The 19,373-nt window shown below is 36.2% G+C and overlaps 1 protein-coding gene across 13 annotated transcripts in view; it reads left to right on the top strand.

Moving 5' to 3' along the window:
* CIB2 (calcium and integrin binding family member 2) overlaps positions 1-16,738 on the top strand; it is a 43,803-nt gene extending 27,065 nt beyond the window's left edge. For 12 of the 13 annotated variants that reach the window (XM_013107256.5, XM_005027927.6, XM_005027931.6 and 9 more), the window contains 3 exons: positions 8,445-8,592; positions 8,679-8,874; positions 15,653-16,738. In XM_013107256.5, the coding sequence (XP_012962710.1) occupies positions 8,445-8,592; positions 8,679-8,874; positions 15,653-15,674 (366 nt within the window). In that variant the 3' untranslated portion in view covers positions 15,675-16,738. The remainder of the gene's footprint in view (positions 1-8,444; positions 8,593-8,678; positions 8,875-15,652) is intronic. The other variant, XM_027465922.3, reaches the window with a different exon arrangement.
* Positions 16,739-19,373: the final 2,635 nt, after the last annotated feature.

The raw sequence follows: 19,373 nt of genomic DNA, 5'->3' as shown, positions 1-19,373 counted from the left end.
TATGTGCTTCATGTGGTCAAGTACATGGGAGTATCTTGAAGTATCCTGATTGTATTAAGCCATCTGCTGTGTTTTGCTTATGCACAAATATTGATTTTTTAGATTTGTGATTAAAATACATGGTTCTTAAGGGGTTTTGATTGACTCATTCTTTGTTGCAAGTAGTTTGATATCTCTATCATGTCATGCCTGCAACTCTTTCATCACTGTAGCATCTTAGGTGTTTGTACTGGCACTTCAGGTGGGGAGACTCACTATTCCTTAAGTTTTACGTAGTTATCAAAGCAGAATCTCTAGGATGTTGAGAGCGTGATATGGAATTTTCTGGCTCAGTTATGTAACTCTGAAGGGCTTAGCTGCCAGATGGCTGGTAGTTGTTTTGTGAGACATTGGCAGGCTGATTTCAGCCTACAGTTCAGAAAAGAAAAGAAGTGATGGTAATCACACGTACTTTTTTTGTCTTCAGAGATAAAGGATGAGACACTTAGGGAACAGCTGTTCTGTGAAAATGTTAAGTGGTGGACTGCTTTTTTTACATGACAGTGTGGTGCGTAAGCTGAGATATAAAACATAGGTTTTATGTTGACCCATGATTAGATTTTGTGATACAAGAGCGTATGTCACTTTTGTAACATATTTAGGTGGTAGTGGTGTAATAAATTTGCATAGGTGTATTTAAGGTGGATCAAAATCTATCTTCTTTCACCCCTTCAAATCTGTGAAGCTTTCTGACCCAGCTATAGACTGTCCTGAGACAAATTGAATTTGGTTTCATGCAAGTGGCAGGACAAAACTCAGTGTCAAATTTAATAATAATTCTCTCCCAAGTTTCCCAAGGCTGTGAAAACCCTTAGAAATACTGCTGTCAAACCAATCATTTCAGGAACTGAGTTTGTGGAGTACCTTCCATAGCTGGTGAGCTTGTTTCCAGTAAAATAACAGTTAAAAGAGGAGACTGGATCTGCCCCACCTCCCAGGGTCTTTCAAAATATTGACAGTTAAAGGTTTTAAAATGTCACCTAAGATCTCAGTCATAAACCTGGGCCAGCGTTGGTCACGAAGCATTTCCCTATCTCTTATAAAGACAGGGGAACAAGTCTTTCACCTATAGTTCATTTTCCAAGCAGTCTAGGTATTGACTTCAGATCATACACAAAGAAAAAATGTCCTTAACCTTTGCAACTTTCCCAGACTGCTAAATAAATCGATATTGTTTATTCAGTAAATTTTCATCAAGGTGAAGACAAAACTGACATTTGAATCTCAGAATAGAAACAAACAAACTAAATGTCTATTGAATTCTAATAAAATTAGTGATAATTTCAATGCACCTGGCTTTTTTCATATGCACATTACACTTCTAGTTACTGGCAATGTTGAGCTTAATACCACTGCAGATTCTGACAAATGGATAGAATCAATAATGCACTTTTCTAAATTAGATTCTGCTACTATAAAGAAATATCTTTACTTCACGCATTAATGTTTTGAGCCAGGATGTTTTTAAATATGTCTGTGTTTCAAAGGAAAAAACGATCTTCACTAACTTAAATTGGCAATGAATTTTTCACTAATTCATGGTCCTTAAGTTGAAAGTCAGGGCAAGAAACAAATAAATAAAGAAGGGGCAGATACTTTAAGTTGATTAGTTCTACCATTACACTGAAGTTAACAGATCGAGTTTACTCCATCTGTTCCATTGGAGTCTCTGTCCTCTAATTTTGACAATCTTGGCTACACAAGCAAAAGTCTAATAAGTTCATTCAAGGGCATATGAGAACATTTGAGATTATGCTAATTAATACTGCAAATTTGTCACAACAATACGAATTGCTGAGTATGAGGCCATGTAAAAAGGGAAGATGCCTTTATTTCAAAACACAGCTGATTTCACTTGCATTATCCCTGTCATTTCCACATAACTAGATGTGGGAATGTAACCTGATCACAGAGATCACACGTGTTCTGTAGGATGCAGGACTACATGTGTGGTTGCCGTTTTTGTGATGTATAAATCTCTGACTGTAAGAACCTTCAAGTTGGCATACGGCTGTTTCTGGTTGTGGCAGCGTAGCAATCTTTGCGTCAAGACGAGGTCATAAAAGGGCTTTCTGGAGGGGAACCGTTTTTGTTTCATTCACTTTACAGTCTGTTGCTTTCCATTTTTGGCTTGTGCAGTAACTTCATTGATCCTCACAGGCCTTGTCATTAGCTGCAGCGGTGAGTGAGGTAGTTCATAAATCCACACACTACTGAAACAGAATGACCAGCAGGCACAGGAATCAGTCAGGGGAAAAAAAGGACACACAGGGAACAGAGAATTGATCACACTTCAGAATCAGTGTTAGCACCCTGTTTTTTTCTAAGTTTAAACATGAACACATACATGCTGCTTCAAAATAAAAATAAAATAATTTCCTATAATTTTAAGAGGATTGAGTTTTAGAAGTCATTCCAATGATTTTGTTGCACTGGTGCTAAGTAAAGATCTGTCCTCAGTTTTAAAAGTTTTAAAGTTTTCTGTGTAATGGATGGTGTCACCCAAGAGAGCAGGTTGATTGTCTTCCCAGACCCTCACCCTGCTCTGGCTAACGTTTGCCTCTAGCTCATCCTGACATCCTTGTCCCTGCATCCTGTTAGTTGTTTCTAGTTATTGTGGGATGCTTTATGCCTTTTAGACTTTTCCTTTTGTCTTTCTGAAGGTCATTTTTAACAAGTGTTTCTCAAGTTAACCCTGAGCACTCCAAGTGTAACAAGTGAGGGCCGTTTTTTCTCTAAATTCTAAATCTGTACCTATTGATGCTCTATACTAGTATTTTCTACACTTTCTTGCTGTAGTGAATCAGGTTTTGTTTCAATGCCTTATATTGCCATGATGGACTACTATGTTCTGCAAGAATCAGCAATCCCATATGCAACTGGCATCTTTGTTTTTTTGGCCCTCATGACCGTGGTGCAATCATCATTAAATAGGTAAGCTTGTTGCCAAGCTGTCTTACATCTCTGCTTTCTGCACAGGTGCAATTGCTCAAAACCTTGTAAAATTCACTTTGGCTTAAATTTTATAGACTTTTAAAGTTGTAGTTGAAATAGACCTCAAAAGGTCGCCTACTCCATTCACCTGTTTTATCTACAATACTTAACAAAACTGAAATTCAATGCATTTTGCATTTCTCATTAGAAACTCTAGGAGTTTTAATAAGCATAAGAGCTTTATTAAGCATGTACAGACAGATATGGTTGTTTGTTGAAGATGTAAATGTATCAATCTAGCTGTATCTTAGCCTTGGTTTGTGCAGGACTTTCTTATGCAGCACATTGTAGCTGCTGTAGAGAAGTTGGGATGACATAAATAAAACAATCTAAACATAAATAAAAATTGTAATTGATTTTTGAGGAAGGTGTTAGACTTAAAATAAATAAATAAATAAATAAAAATATGGAAATGTGCTTTTGTCTGCTCCAGGGACAATTTGCTCTTGCACTTTTTATGTTTCTTCCATAGTGCCAGCCATTCCTTTGGATGTCTAGTAATGAACAATTTAGCCATTTTTATGTTAATATTTGTCTAATAAAAAAACATTTCTATTTTTTAGGAGTAACTCCTGAAACTTGAGCATTTTGTAATGACTACCCGGCCTCTCTAGTTTAGTTATCTTGATCTAAAGAGAATTGTTATAGTTATACTTGCGGCACCTTATTTCGAAAATGCAGTCAGCTTGTGATAGGTGGACAAAGTGCTTCAAATTCAGCGGTCAAGCTGCAGGATGATTACAAAAACAGATAGGGCAAAAGGACAACACAGTGCTTTCCTTGAGTCTCTGATGGAAGTGAGAGAACAGGGTGTAAATAACAAATGCCACAGTAAGATTTAACTGTAATCACAAGCATGAGGCCTATAATCACAGTCTTAGAAAACTAACAGTCATGATTTATCATATTGTGTTCTAAGTCTCTGTCAGAATAGATGTAACAGCATATTAAAAATGTTTAGAAACGCAATTGAGTAGAAAAAGCTATGGTTAAGAAGATAGATGGCATGTTGAGGAAGATGATTTCAAGCCACTTAAACAGCAGCAATCAGCAAAACAGCCAAGTTTTAGCTGTAACAGTTCTTTATGGTTTCTGTCTCCACTCTCATTTTTATTATGAGAGGACTGAAAAAGCTTTTTAACAAGATAAATGTAGGTTTCTAGTTGTAAAAGGATTCTTTTTTAAACAATTAGTGCTTGAAGGAAAACAATCTATGAGGGAACCGTATCATTTTCCACTTTATTCCCTTCCCCCATGGCTTTTCCTTTAAATATGATGGAAGCCTAATCTGTGCTCTTCAGAGTAGAGGTAATGAAATTACAGAAAGGATGTGAAAAGTATCTGTGAAGGTAAACTAATACTTTCCATTGTGTAAACCGCAGATATACTGCCTGAAGACACACAATATGAGAAAGTTAAAGGAAAGAAATCAATATGAGGAAAGATTTTATTTTTCATTTAGACTTTAGAGATCCATTTGGCAAAGAGTTACTTAAGAAGTATGCTTAGGTCCATTTAATTGATTGTTGACCTATCTGTAATTTCAAGGCCTCTGACATGCCAAATAGATAATTTATCTTAAGCAACTGCAATATATTAGTGAGATTGTGACTAACATTACGATGCAGAAAGTCCTGGGTTTTATATTCACTGCTCATAGGGATATTTGCTTCTGTGTAGTCCCTGCTTGTTGCCCTATGCTGCCAATAAGATGCCAGTTTCCAGCTGTTGCCATGCCACCATGTTCTGATGGAGTTGGTTTTGAAGAAAACAATACAGCAGTTCAGAATGGCAGTGTATCTAACATGTTTTCTCATCCAGCCTGATACTGAGCATTTCCTAATACTACACGTTTAACAGACACGCTGTTTTGTGTCCTTTGAGAAAGAAACTGGTCATATCTTGTATAGCCCAACTGAATCGTGCTTTGTCTTTACGATAAACCGACCATTTGAAACTATAGAATCAGCTATTTTTCCACTGAGTGGCCTTCTATATGTATATTCATACCCCAGGCAGGTGTACTTCCAAGCACTTGAGTCAGATGCTCTGAGTGGTACCCACTGATGCACACCTATACCTCCTCTATACATCATGCAAATGATGGGAGGGATCGTTTTGTATCCTTTTACAACACTTCCTCTCAGCCACCTGGCTTATTCTGGGGAGTTATTTTTTGTACTGTAACTCTTTACGGCTGTGACCCTGTTGCGTTTTTGATCTTGACATCTTTTTATTTTCAGGAATCCCCCTTTTTTAATCTGTATTTAATTTCTCTCATTTTAATTGGCCTGTATTTTCCTCATCTGAATAGTGAGCTCAGACTCTCATATTAAGTTCAGAGCACAGTGAAGTCATTAATTTTCTACCTTTTGAAATCTGTAGCCATGCTCTGTACTGTGGAGTTACTTCACTCATTAAACAATGTAGCAGAATTTGAATTTAGTATTGATGGCCTTAATGCTTTGTTATTTGAGACCATGGCTCTGTGGTTGCTACTTCAGCTATCTTTTGAAACAGCCTTATTTCTGGCTGTTATCTCAGCCAGAAAGATTGGAGAGATCTTGGCATTTAGCAGTACTTAAAATCTCTGGTAAAGGCTATGCTGTAAATCTTGATTGTCCCAAGAGATTAATTACGCTTCCAAGTTTGGTTTCTGAGAGCCTCACTCATCTGCAAAAGATTGACAAACACGCTTGTATTGTTTGGCACTGGATGGTTATATGGCTTTTGGCAGACTCCAATCACTTTCTACCATGGAAGTAGTTGTAGAGTGCAAACTGAAAAGCTCAAAGGCATCTCAGGTTGTTAGTGTATGCTGAGTCCTATGATACCAGTGAAGAGAAATCTGATAAAATCAGGTATGCTCTGAGGATATGAATAGCCTGTTAGCTTCTGCATGAAAGTATCTTCAAATTCTAGCTGATAAGGCTGCCAAAACATGTTCTTATACTTGCCAGGCTGTATGTCTTGCTAAATGTATGTAGATACAGGACAGCTTTTTTTCAATCCAGGCCACATAACCAAATGTTTAACCACTTCTCTGTATTTGCATCCTGGAGCAAGACACTGCAAGGAGTCATCCAACAGTAAGAGTCCACACATGACCAATCACCTGAAGAAGAAAGAAATGCTGCTTTCCAGGAACTGGATGTCCTTTGAAATGTTGTCCTTGTGCACAGTCACACCTCATGTTTCTCTTGGAGCATTTATGCTGTTGTATGTTATGCTAGCCTTTTAATAAGAATCCTTAAAAGCTAAAATGATCTATAAATGGCATGTTGGTCTGTGCCCCTATGTAACATGTAACTGGCACATGAAAGAGGCCATAGGGGAGCATACTTTAATAGTCACTGCTGAGGCTCAGAAGCCTGTTATGTAACCGCATAGTGGTCATACAACAGGCACTTTTATAACACTTACAGAGGAACAATGGTTTTCCTGGAACTTAGCTACAATTCTTTATTGGAACTTAAACTACAAAATCTGTATCTGCCTGAAATTTGGGTTCTACCAGGCTGTGTCCTCAAATGCAATAAGTCAGAGTTGTGCTAACTAGCATGAGCTAGAAAGATTAGGCACAAGTTTTATTTAAAATTGCCTTATGATATCTCAGTCCATGTTGGCTTAGATTAATTTTCATTTCCCTCATAAACTTGATCTGAAATTTTTGGTAGATTAGAACTATGTCAAAGTTTTCATTACTTGAGGTTGTAACGAAATATATTTTAAATGTTATCTATGTGTATGTGTGACAAATGTCATTATGCTTCCAAGATCCCCCTGTGATTTCAATTGGATATCTTTATCTTTAGCTCTTGTTTTAAGCTGTTGTGCACCATTAAACAGTTGTTGAATTTAACTTCAGAGGTGGCTGCATATTAGAGTAAGTAACCCAATTCTCGTAAGGAAGTTTGTGCTCCTGTAAGATGAAGGATATTTGAATATAAAGCATCAATCTGTTCATGTAACTTTGCTTTGTACATGCTGTTGGTACTTAGCCTCCGGGGGCACACAGAAAATACTGTGTTTTGTATGAGCATATGTGCTGTGTGTGTATTATCAATAAATAATTATAGTAAACTGAAGATTAACGCTTTCTGGCCATTTACCTCTCTAATATAGCTGTTTTATGGAATTTTATTTAAAATAATTGGAAGGTATTATGAATATTTGTTAGTTAAATTTTTGTGGGGAAAAACTGAAATGGATATGAGTGAACTTTTGAGTTTTCACAATACTGCTGCTTTTAAAAGCAAACAAAACATTGCAAGCATATTAAAAATAATGACTAAAGCTGACTGCATTTATAGGAGATCAATATTTTAATTGCCATTCTTGGCTTCAGACAAGGTCTACAGAACAGACTTGATGAGATGCTGCTTGCAGTCCAGATGATGTTCATTGGTTTTATTCCTATCCAATTGAATTAATTTTTGCCAGTTTTATAGACATAGCTACAAATTCATCTTGATTTTTATATAGCTGTGGGAAAGTTGTTGCTTTGTTCCTATGAAAACAGTTTTTGGACTTCAGAGTACTAAAGCAGCTTTTCTCATGCTTCCTGACTGTTGTATTTATTATGGTTATAGAATATTGGCTTTTTTAGAGTGGCTTGGTCACCAGCTGGGTTGGTGAGGTGCAGAATAGAATCTCAGAATCATCTCTGTACAGAGGAAATTGAGTTCAAAACTCTTGAATTCAACCAGAGTTCAAGCAGAGGTTGGATATCATTTATTTATTTATTTATTTGGTAACAGTGAAAATGAAAGAACCTTCTACAAGATGCTACTGGGGGTATGCCTCTACATCTTTAATGAGTAGATTGATGATTTCATATCAAACAGAATGGATAGCACAGATTTTTACTTCCTAACATGCTTTCATAAATAATAGTTGTTCCTCCAGCCAGATATTACCAGGTGATGTAAAGACCCTGTTTGTTTCATCGACTTTCCACCTTGGTCTCTCAGTTCCCTTCTTGTGTCACTCCCTGTTTGTATCTGCTAACATCTTAATGCAGGAGCAGTAATCCTCTAGGCTCTGTTAGTCTGACAGCTGGTCTGGAACCAGTTATGTGCAAATGATATTCACAGTCTTAGTGGCCTTATCCTAACATTTACAAAACGGGTGTTTCACATTGGAGAAATGAGGTGACCATCGGTTTAGAAACAATTAGTAACAATTGAACTGAGAAAATCTGGGTGAGAAGTGGTGTGGTGGCAGTATATTTTACTGACACTTTGTGCCAAAGCGTGCAAATGTCAATTTTTGGATGCGCTTTGGGAGAAAGAAGTTGTCTTCAGAAAGTGATCCTCAAGCATCCGACTACTGTTTATTTGCAGGGAGTCTGTGTTTTTGTTGATGTTCTAAATAATAAATAATAAAAAAGTATAATTCTGTTTTTACAGGAAAATCCCTTCAAGGAAAGAATTGTGGAATCTTTCTCAGAAGATGGAGAGGGGAGCCTCAGCTTCAATGATTTTGTGGACATGTTCTCTGTCCTCAGTGAAATGGCTCCCAGAGAGCTGAAAGCAATCTATGCCTTTAAGATCTATGGTACAGTATTGAGATGCTTTTGTATGCCCTGCTTGTTTAAAGTGAGAGTTGCTGGTGATCTTTTCTTTGTTTCTTTTACTGTTTAGATTTTAACACAGATAACTTCATTTGTAAAGCAGACCTGGAAAAAACCCTCAATAAGCTAACTAGAGAAGAGCTAACAGCAGAAGAAATCACTTTAGTTTGTGAGAAAGTGATAGAAGAAGCTGACATGGATGGTGATGGGAAGCTAGGATTTGCAGATTTTGAAAACATGATTTCCAAAGCACCAGACTTTCTCAGGTATTGCCTTAAGAAAAAGTATGTCACTAGGTATTTTCAGGTATTCTTTTTGGGTGATGACTGTGTAGTGTGGCACAGTGTGTCCAATGTGCCAGTTTTTTTTAAATTTATTCATAAAATTACACATGTTAAGTGTCGTGGCAGGTTTAGTTCCCTTTTTTTTTTTTCCCTTAATGGAAAATACCAAAGTATTGCTTTGTTGGTGAAGGCTACGTAGATTTTATAAATGCGCATAAATACATTTTACATGGAAACATGGATTATTCTCATTGAGAAGGTGAGAGCTAGAGGTTCATACTGGTAGCAGAAAACTGATTAAAATGATCTATTGCTGTGGGTTTTTTTGGATGTGCTGTTAAATAATACTTTAAAAAAAGTACTATTTTACTATTTTTTAATTGATTTCTGTCTGTTCTTAATGTTCTGTAGACAAAACCCAGTTCTCTTAAGGTAGAACTTTTCTTTCGTGTTTCATATTTAAAGAGAACTTTTATAAAAATACCATTGGCTTCTAATTTTTACATGTTAATGAAACATTCTACATAAGTTATGGATAAGACTTACTCAAGTAATACAAGGATAGAGCCTCTTTAAGAAATTGCAGTGGAACAGCCAGCAAAAGTAAGATACTTCAAGACTGAGAAGAGTTTAATTTGGATTTTGAATCTATTGGCAGTGTAGGCTGAAGCTAAAGCCTAGGTCTGTTTTTCACCAAATATCAGTGGGCTGTGTTATCTTCATCTAATAGTAAGTGCATGATAACTTGAAAAAATTCAAAGTCTTTGTTCATACACATTATTGCCAAGTTGGTAGTGTGACTGGTGATAATTGACAATAACATAAGTTCTAACATTTGGGAAAATAAGAATCTAACAATCATCTGGACTGCAGGCAGGTATATGGTATGATTTCAAGTTTGAAGCGTCCTGAAGAAAACAGAAGAGTTTTTCTTTGGTAAATTAAATTTCTGAGGAGAGGCATTGTAACAAAATGATATGTAAAGCATGAGGACACCATTCCTTTGAATCCTAGGAAACATTAGCATCTCAAGAGGATACGTTACAAGTCAATGTGAGTGTCTTCTATACTATAGAAACACATCAGGCACTACTTGACAATCCAAGTGTGTCTCTGGGAATTCTTTTAAAACAAGATACATGTACATATCATTATGGTGAGGTTCAGCTGAGTATGCATTCCAATGTTGTGTTTATACATATTTCTAGTTAAAAAAATGTTCTCTGTACACTGTTCTCCATAAAGAAACTGTTGGGATCAGGTAGAATTTCTTTTAAGCAATGAAAAGGCCATGAAATGTACCTACAGATCTGGTAGATAGCACAGATCAAATGTGAAGAATTGAAGACCGTTGTAAAGACTCAGCAGAAGCTGTAGTTTCAGAGGTTTCCTGTGCCATGACTGACTTTAGTGCTGTGGTGTATAAGCTTGCAAACTGCTGACTGAAATCCAAGCTGTGGATGTTGTGCAACCAAATCATTTCCTGAGAAGGTGGCAGAGAAGAAGAATATTCTCCACCATACCCACTGGAATGACTGTTATAATTATTTTTCTTTTACAAGCTTTTGATGTGTTGGTGCAGGCATGAACTACCCTGCCAAGTGAATGCTAAACTTATGCCTGAACCATCTTCTTGATAGTACAAAAAAATATGAAAACTTTTTTTTTTTTATCTTAGTCAAATTGTTTCTTTTGAAGTCTTTAGCAGATGCATGGAAGAAACACCAACCTACACATGTCCAGAGACAGCAGTAATTTTAATTTGGTTTTGTGTATCTCCACATTTTGTGCCCAGCTGAATACACTCCAAACTTTAATTTCAGGGAAAACAAAGTGCCTATTGATTTATACTTTCAGCTGCTCGGCAGCTCTGAAAATTAGACACCAATGCATCGAAGCAATGGCCGCCTTTGAAAATGATAGCCAGTGAGCAACTGGAGATGCTGGGCAACTGCAGTTTTCAGAGACTATGTACAGTATTTCTTAATACTGGATCCTAGAATACCACATGGGTACCTAATATGGGATCCTTTTAAAAATGTTAAATGCTTTTCCAAACCCTAGATGATTTTTGTTATCAGTAAAGAAATTCTTACTCTATTCTTTACCTTTTTCCTGTCTTCAAAAACCACTTCATTAAAACAAAAGATTATGAAGCTTAGATGCAAGTTTTTTGTTCTGTGGCTTTGCCACTATTTCACTATGTGATTGCTGCTAAGCCATAGGTGATATTACTTTCCCTTTGTTGTTATATGGGTCCAGTGCTTACCTGACTTCTGACAGACACTGAGAACTTTTATAAGATGATCTGTCCAACTATAAAATCTGCATCATCATTAAAATGAGGTATAAAATTACTGAGGAGGAATATCTTTACCCTGTTGATAAGAATCTTACCTTTAAAGGTTTTCTGTAATTCCTATTTTGAAGCACTTTTTTCACACAGCTCAATGTATTATCTTTTAAGCTGCCATACTATCATGCATAATATATATACAGCATATAATATATACAGCAACCATTAATTTTGGCACTATGATCCAGGCTTTGACCTGCTATGAGCTAAAGTTCATCCATTCTGTGTTGACTGATTTTCATTATCTCACCACTTGTTTCTCAAACCTCTAATGGCCCCATGTAGGTTTAATCTCCTACAGACAGTCTTTGCAAGCTTTGGGCTGCTGTCAAATAAATGAAGACGCAGTAAAGTCTGTTGCTTGATTTGTGCTGCTGCTGTTGATGACACTTTTTTTTTTTTTTTTTTTTTTTTAAGACTAGAAGAAAATATTGCTCATTGTAGACCAGGGAAGATGATGTATACAGTTTTGGCTTTTATTCTTGAATGTAGAGTAAGCTGTAAATAATAATGACAATCGCTAGTACAGACAATTTGATTGCAGTAGGTTTATTTCACTCAATTGTTATCAAGAAGCCACTTGCAGTTTAATGGAAGCGTTTGCACTCTGAACTGGCACTAGCTAAGTGTTCTGTTCTACAAGACTGGGTACGTTTTCCACAGGAAATTGGTTTATAAATCATCCTGGAAGTTTAAACTTATTTGAAGGCCCAGGGGTGAAACATACTATAACAATTTAAAATGGAGCTTGAGAAGACCATGGCATTAACACCACCTTGGGGGTGCCAAAACTAGACAGAAACAACAGATAAAACAAAGATTTCATTGGATATGCACTGTTGTGAAACCTTTGTGGGCCTTTACCTATGTAACAGGCCATGTCATGACTCTAGTCCTACCCAAAGCTGATGTGACTGGAGCTCTCTCTCAAGAAATGTGCATCTCAAAAGACCTGTCCTAAATTGCAGATGATCTAGTTTCTAAGGATTAAAGTCAAAGCTATTGACAAATTGATAAGAGATGATTAGTGAGCAAACAATGACAAGAAATGATTTTTATCAGTATTTTTCACAATGTATTTCAGTTTCTCATTAGTAAAATGCTTTATCTCCAAAGGCCAAAACGACAGTCTGATAGAAATATCAAGAAAAACCCAACCTTAAACAGTTTTCCAGTGAAGTAGATTTACATGAATTTTTTAAGGTGTCATTTGTAAAAATGTGTTCAAATGCTGATTTTTTAAATTTTATTTTTAGAATGTAGATATTGCCAATGTGACTTAAATTTTAAATATCCTAGATTAGTGCAGGTCTCTATACATCTCTTGAGTTCTGAACTAAATGTTTACTATTCTTTTTTTCTGAAGTGTTAATATCGGTAAGCTCTTTGCATTACAATATGCTTTCTATGCATTTCAGTGTCACCCAGACTGAATAAATTTCAAGATATGAAGTTCCTGGGGACTACTGTGAACATAAAATTTTATTTCCTCTGTATACATACCACAGGCTTTCCTTCAGTGAATTCCTGATTCAAATCAAATAGCTGTAATCATATTGCAGCCTCCCTGGAAAATAATCCAAAACCGTATGTCCAGAACACTTCAGCCTCTCAAATGCTCCAAACCTCTAAAGTTCTTTTCTTCCATATAGGAACCAAAATTACAGTTTTTGCATGTAAATAAACGTGATGAATACCTTCTGATATCAGTCAAGAAGGAAACATCCAGTTTGTAACACTGTAGGCACTGTCACAACATTGGGCAGAGATTATCACCTAGAGGGCAAGTAGAAAAGCCTTCCCTGTATCTTTTACCATCCCGAAAAGTTTCTCAAGAGTTCTGAAAACTGATAGTAGTTGTAGGATGTGTTGTGCTAATTACCTCTATTACAGTGCAAATCATGGATAAATAATCAAAATGTCTTGTTCCTTAGCAAGAGAAATGATAAATTTATCTACCTAGTGTGATGTGCATAGAAACCCAAATGCTGTGCTATATCAAAAGTGCAACTGGGAAATGGCACTCTGCTGTATATCCAATAAGTAAGCCAATGGATAATTGATTTAATCCAGTACTGTGCTCTGCCCTGTGATCTAATGTGTTCAAGAGATGTAAATCTTTGTGAGAGAAAACTTGTTATTGCAGATAACTGATAGTCATAAATGCATTGGCCAATCATGGATTCTAACTGTCCCAGAGAATGGGACAATTTGTAACGTCAGTAATTAATCTATACTCTATGGCTGTCGTACAAACCAGAAAATAAGTAGATATTCTTGTATTTTTTTCTTTTCTCTGTTACAGAAAGATTTGAGGTTTCCAGTGCTAGCATCTAGGTTTGGCTCAGTCTAAAGACTGCAAGATGTTTGCACATTTTCAGATTCAGATATTGTTATATCCGCATCACAGATCTTTGGGACCATCTCTCCTGCACTAAGATTTAATTTTTCTTATGATATGAATATCCCATTGTATATTGTGCTCTGGGATAAACTTTTTTATCTGAAAGAAATATTATGAGTACCTCTGAATTTCTATAGTTAGACAAGTGATGAGAACCTTGTACACACAAAGAGGTCATTCTAGACACAGAGTTTTTTCTTGCTGACTGGCTAATGAAACTTTACATGATTGAAGGAAACATGATGATTTAGCTAACCTTACCGTCTCAGTCTGCAACTAGAATTGAAGTTCTTTTAGGTCTAATTGACAGTGTGATACTTTGCACATAGGGACAGTACATTTGAGAAATGCTTGGAGCTCAGTTTCAATTAAACGCGGACTGTAAAATGAAGTTGTGAAATGGAGAGATGAATCACTACTATTCTGTTTCACTACTATTCTGTGAAATTGTGGAGGTGATGCTGCTATGCTAGAAGACCAGAAGGTTACCTTTGGTATGTTTTTAAAGTGGCATCGCCGTCCTGTATCTATTCACTGTTATTGCAAAATGCAAGGAAAGGATGAGCATACTAGTATATGCTTTTTTCTTACAATGCTGGCATTCCAGCCAGAGGAGTCACTGTAGGATCTTCAGCAGAACAGTTTCTGTAAAGTCAGGTTTTCAGAATATTGAATTTCAATAATACTTTTACATCTTTTTCAAGATTATAGTGCATTTCTGCTTTTTGAGTAAGTTTACTATTTTCCAAATATTGACGTCTGAAGTGTCACTTAAGCAGAGTATTTTTTATTTTTTATTTTTTTTTACTATATAGGATAAGAAAAACTTTTTGGGATCATTCCCCCATAAGTACTATAGTTGTGGGTCTACAAAAATTCGCAGTATAACAACACACTGACTGGTTCTGTTCATGCGCTGCCTGTGCCTGACCAGAGGAGAAACTTAGCAAAATCAATGGAAAATATAGTGACCTATCCAACATTCTATAGCTTTGCCAGGTGCTTGATTTGTCCATTTGCCTATTGAGAGTTAACATTTTGCTCTGTCAGCTACTCATTTCCTCTGTTAGATATAATAGAGATATTAATAGATATATTAATGTTATAAGCAGTTGCCCAAGTGACTTAATCAGTGGTAGTTTTCTGGCAGTTTTCTCGAGTTAATATTGTATTATTGTAATCATAAGAAAAATTAGATTATTCCTATCACAACAAAGCAGAGGTCCATTGAAATGGTGGTAATTTACAGATGAAAAGAGTCCCTGAACACTTCGCTGTTGTTCTTGTAGGTTAGATCAGGCCTTACGATTGACTGTTGTGTCATTGCCAAGCATCCTGCCTATGCCTGAATATTAGTAATCCTTGCATTTGTAGCTCAATGTTCTGCAGGTGACTTCTAGGTTATGGGAAGATCTGTCCTTCTGACATGTTCTGAAACCAGAACAGTAGAGCAGGATTTCTGCAGTTGAGATGGTATAGATGTATGGAAGTCATTGAGTAGTTTTGTTGCCAGTCTGTTCATGTCTTTATCAACAATTCGTGATTGTAAATAGAAGATGTCTCCCTTGTCCAAAAGATCTTAAGCTTTCTAATAAAACTGAAGTTTAAAGTATTAGATCTGCCTCTTTGATAAGTAAAAGATTTCAAAATGAGAAATTCTCTAAATGCAGTCTCTGTTCATTCTATCATTGTTCTAATTTTTATTTTTATATTTTAGTACTTGATCTTCCTAATTGTTAGGCATTCAGTAAAAGAATGATTGTACTTTCTGAAGCAGAATTTAGTAGGTTTAAAAATGCATTTCATCTTGAAATACTTCAGTGTAAATGAGAATGTGCTTCAATTTTTCATCTTCTCAAATGTCCTTGCTAGGAGACAGGACAAAGAAGACCAGAGATTCAGATTTGTTATGCAGCACCTTTCTTTATATACTCTAATGAAAGCATTGTATATAATGACAAATTTATGTATCTCTCTTAATCTTTTTCTTTCCTTTGCAGTACTTTCCACATAAGAATCTGAAGATGTTTCTGTGAGCCGGTGTTATCAGAAATGACTTGCCAGTCCAGCCTTCCTGAATCTCAGGCGCCTTGGGGACTTTTGTCCTCTAACTGTGGCTTCTTAGAACGCAAAAAGTATTGAAATAATTCTGGTGCACAAAGGGAGAGAAGTATCATTTGATCTACAGGATATTTGGAACAGTTGCATTTTTATCTTCACTGCTGGCCAAGTACTCTGGCAAAGGTGGTTGGGTTGTGGTTATTTTTTTAAAAACAGGCAGAATATCATCAGAGTATTATTAAAGGTATTTCCACATAGTTTTTATATTTATGAATATTTAATACTATTCTTAAAAGCAAAAAAAAAAAAAAAGAAGATTGACAGGAAGATGAACTTGGGTGACTTTTCCAAGAGAAAGCAAGCATGGGCCTTAAATAATGAGATGCCTCTATCACTGTGGTGTACAGCTGGGGGTCTTGCATGGAAATACTCTTACATGAAAGAACTGCAGTCAAGATCAAACTCCCAGTGTTGAAGACAACCACATCCCAGATTTGCCTTTCAGTCGCTGAAATGGCAGGTGCTGGGTTTGGTGCTTACCTTCAACCAATATTTTATGGATTGTCATGTCCTTATGAAACTTGAAATATTTGCCTTTTGTTTATGATAACTGCATATGTGATTCATTTCTTTCCAAGATTAACTTTAAAACTGTCCTTAATCTCAAAGGAAGTCTTGCATTTTACTGATTCTATGGGCTGATAGTGTTGAATAGAAGAATACGATCATCTGTTACCTATGAAGAAATTAAAGAAGCACAGCACTATTACTAAGGACATGAAAAGACATTTTTTTCTAAATGAGCTATGCAATCTTTCCCATAAAATGCATGAATGCAGCTCTGTATTTCTCCTTCCTCTTCAGCTGGAAATCAGCTATGTTCTTTTTATTTTATTCCAGTACTGTTTAGGTACTGCGGCCTGAAGACAATCATACATGTATTACTGTTCTAACAGTTAATAGAAGGGCTCTGTCACTTACATGGCTTCTGTATCAAAGTCATAACAATTAAAACTTTTGACGCATTTTGTTGTGCCTTGAGAATTTTTGGGCTAAGCACATTAACTTCCATTCTACTCATTATTCCAACTACTGTAAAGTTAAATCTTTCAAAGGCTGAAACATGTTACACTTATTGAAATAGCTGATAAAATATAGAAATTAATCCTTCTGCCATTTCTGTAGGTGTGATAATGCTCTCTACTTTGGAACTTGTAATGATTGGTAAGCTTGCAGTGTAGCTTGCTGTTGAAATACACAATCTCCTTTTCTTTTTTCCCAGGGCTAGTATTTGTTTGCTTACCCGTTAGAGGCATTTCTGATGAAATCTCACAAGGTGGCACCATAACATCACATCACATCATGACTTCAGTTACCTGTTTAAACGTTTTTCTGAAATAAAGGGTATTTATATACTTTGATGCTACAAACAAAAAGATGAAAAATGCGGTTATCTGTTGATTTTAAAACTGTAGGTAATAAGACAAATCTTCATATTTGCTATAATTAACAGTTAAATCTTAAAATGGGCAAAAATAAATACTTGAAAGTTAAATAATTTTGTTGTGTTTGTGTACAAGGGAACTTCATTTGTAATATGTGTTAACTGGACTGTGACCCACTATAGTGATGACTTCTACCTTATTGCATTTTAAACCCACTCTCAAATGCAGATACTGTAAGTTTCCTGGCAATTACTTTTTTGCTTTTGCATGACATTGGTCCCAGTACTATCCGATAGCTTAAGAATACCAGGTTGTTTTTCCCTTTTATGAGTTAATGTGCTTTTAATTCCATCTGTTCAGTTTTGCTGTCTTTCAATATAATTAGATATTATTTTCATTTTTTTTCATTATGTAATAGCAACTTGTTTTTTTATGCATCTGTTATATGTTCTTTGGAAATATGGTGGCCACAGCTGTTACAGTTAATAGAAAATTTTTGATTCATAGAATGTTTTCTTTATTTTCTGTCTTACCCTTCATAAGTTGTGCTAGCTCGTTTACATTAACACAGTGACACACTTGAAAAGTTGAAATCTTTTTAGGTTGTCTGTGGTACTTATGTCTTTTTTATGTTATGAGAAAGCACAAAAATAGAATAATTCAAGTGTTTTTTTTCTAGATGTGCATTATGTGATATGGTGATATATATTAGTGGTATGGTTTAGAGGAGGACTTGTTAGTGTTAGGTCAGAGGTTGAACTGGGTGATCTTGGAGGTCTCTTCCAACCTACGTGACTCTGTGTGATTCTGTGTGATGCGCTGAAGTTATCCACCATAATGTTAACTGTTAACCACTTTTATGCTGATGGCTTTAAAACATCTCAGTCTCAGGTAATCTATCTATTTAAACTTCACTGGGACTTAAACATATGGCTGATGTTCAAAATGTGGCATGTGTACTGTTCTGAGTAGAAATGCTTCAGTGAATTAAGGTCAAAGCAATGTACAGCCTCATATGGGACATTATCTTTCTCCTTAGCACAATGGAGTCAGTTCTAGGGTATGCTGTTTTTTTATGAGAACTGGAGAGGTCCTATTAAAAATTCCAGAAAATTTAAATGTACGTGAAAAATTAAACAAATTGGGACCTTGCAGAAACTAGAAAAACTCATGTTGTAGAGACTTAACAGATGCAGATTTTCTGAAATAACAGTATAAAGGAAGCTAAATAGAGGTCTTGGTACCGATACATTTGTACAGTGGAGTCAAGATGCCCATTAAATCAATCTAGGTTGAAATAACAGCAGGACTATAATGTGTTTATGTTACTACCCATTACAGCTCAGCTGGGACAGAAAGTGGAAATGAAATTGGATGAAGAAGGCGTTAGTCATGATTGTTGATGTCTTTAGGAAGATGTGTCTGAGACAGAAGTAGAGGATGTTGTGAGCACATTCTGCTTTTTTCTCTTCATGATTTTGTAGTTATAGGTGTCTTGCAGAGATGTTGGTGATGCTGAGTGACTATCAAATTCTCTCTGGTGGGGAAGAGGAAGAGACTGTTCTTGGTGTAATTAAAAGAGCATCACCATTGCAGATGAGTGCCTTTATTTAACTGGAATTTCTGCCGTTCTTGTCTGTAAAAGACATTTCAAAGTCTGAATTCTGAATGAAATTCCCTGCTGCCCTTTTCCTTAGACTAATTTGCAAGACCAGTGACAGACAAGTCAATAGCATCAGCCTCCTGTGCTTTGCTAAGTTATCAAGTAAATTAATCGTTCCCTCTGTTCTTTTCTCAGTTAAGATTTGTTCATATCCAAATATTTTTCTACTTAAATCCATGACTTTGTTAGATATATTTTGCACACACACGGTTAATCTTGCATGCATGCTGCTGACCGCGTGCTTGCAAACCCTGCAATATGCACCCTGATTTATACTCTTTTCCACTTCTGTGCACATACAGGTCAAGGCTGCATGTGCTTGAATATGTAGGCCAAAGTGTTTTTAACTCTGCTGCAGAGGGCTGTGGGCAGCAGTCCAGCCTCCTCCTGTTACTGTAGATCCTCTCAAGTGAAATCAGCGGCGGTGGCAGCCTGCCAGTAGCAAGAACCTCCTTGCTGGGTGCTGAGTCACAGCCTGGACAGTTCAGCACAGACAAGGCTTGCTGTCCGCTACCTGTGTGAACAAACTAGGCAGAATGGTAGCTGATTGAT

Source organism: Anas platyrhynchos, chromosome 11, assembly GCF_047663525.1.
Source record: "Anas platyrhynchos isolate ZD024472 breed Pekin duck chromosome 11, IASCAAS_PekinDuck_T2T, whole genome shotgun sequence".
In the NCBI taxonomy this organism is placed as follows: domain Eukaryota; kingdom Metazoa; phylum Chordata; class Aves; order Anseriformes; family Anatidae; genus Anas; species Anas platyrhynchos.
This window is presented reverse-complemented; position numbering and strand designations above follow the sequence as displayed.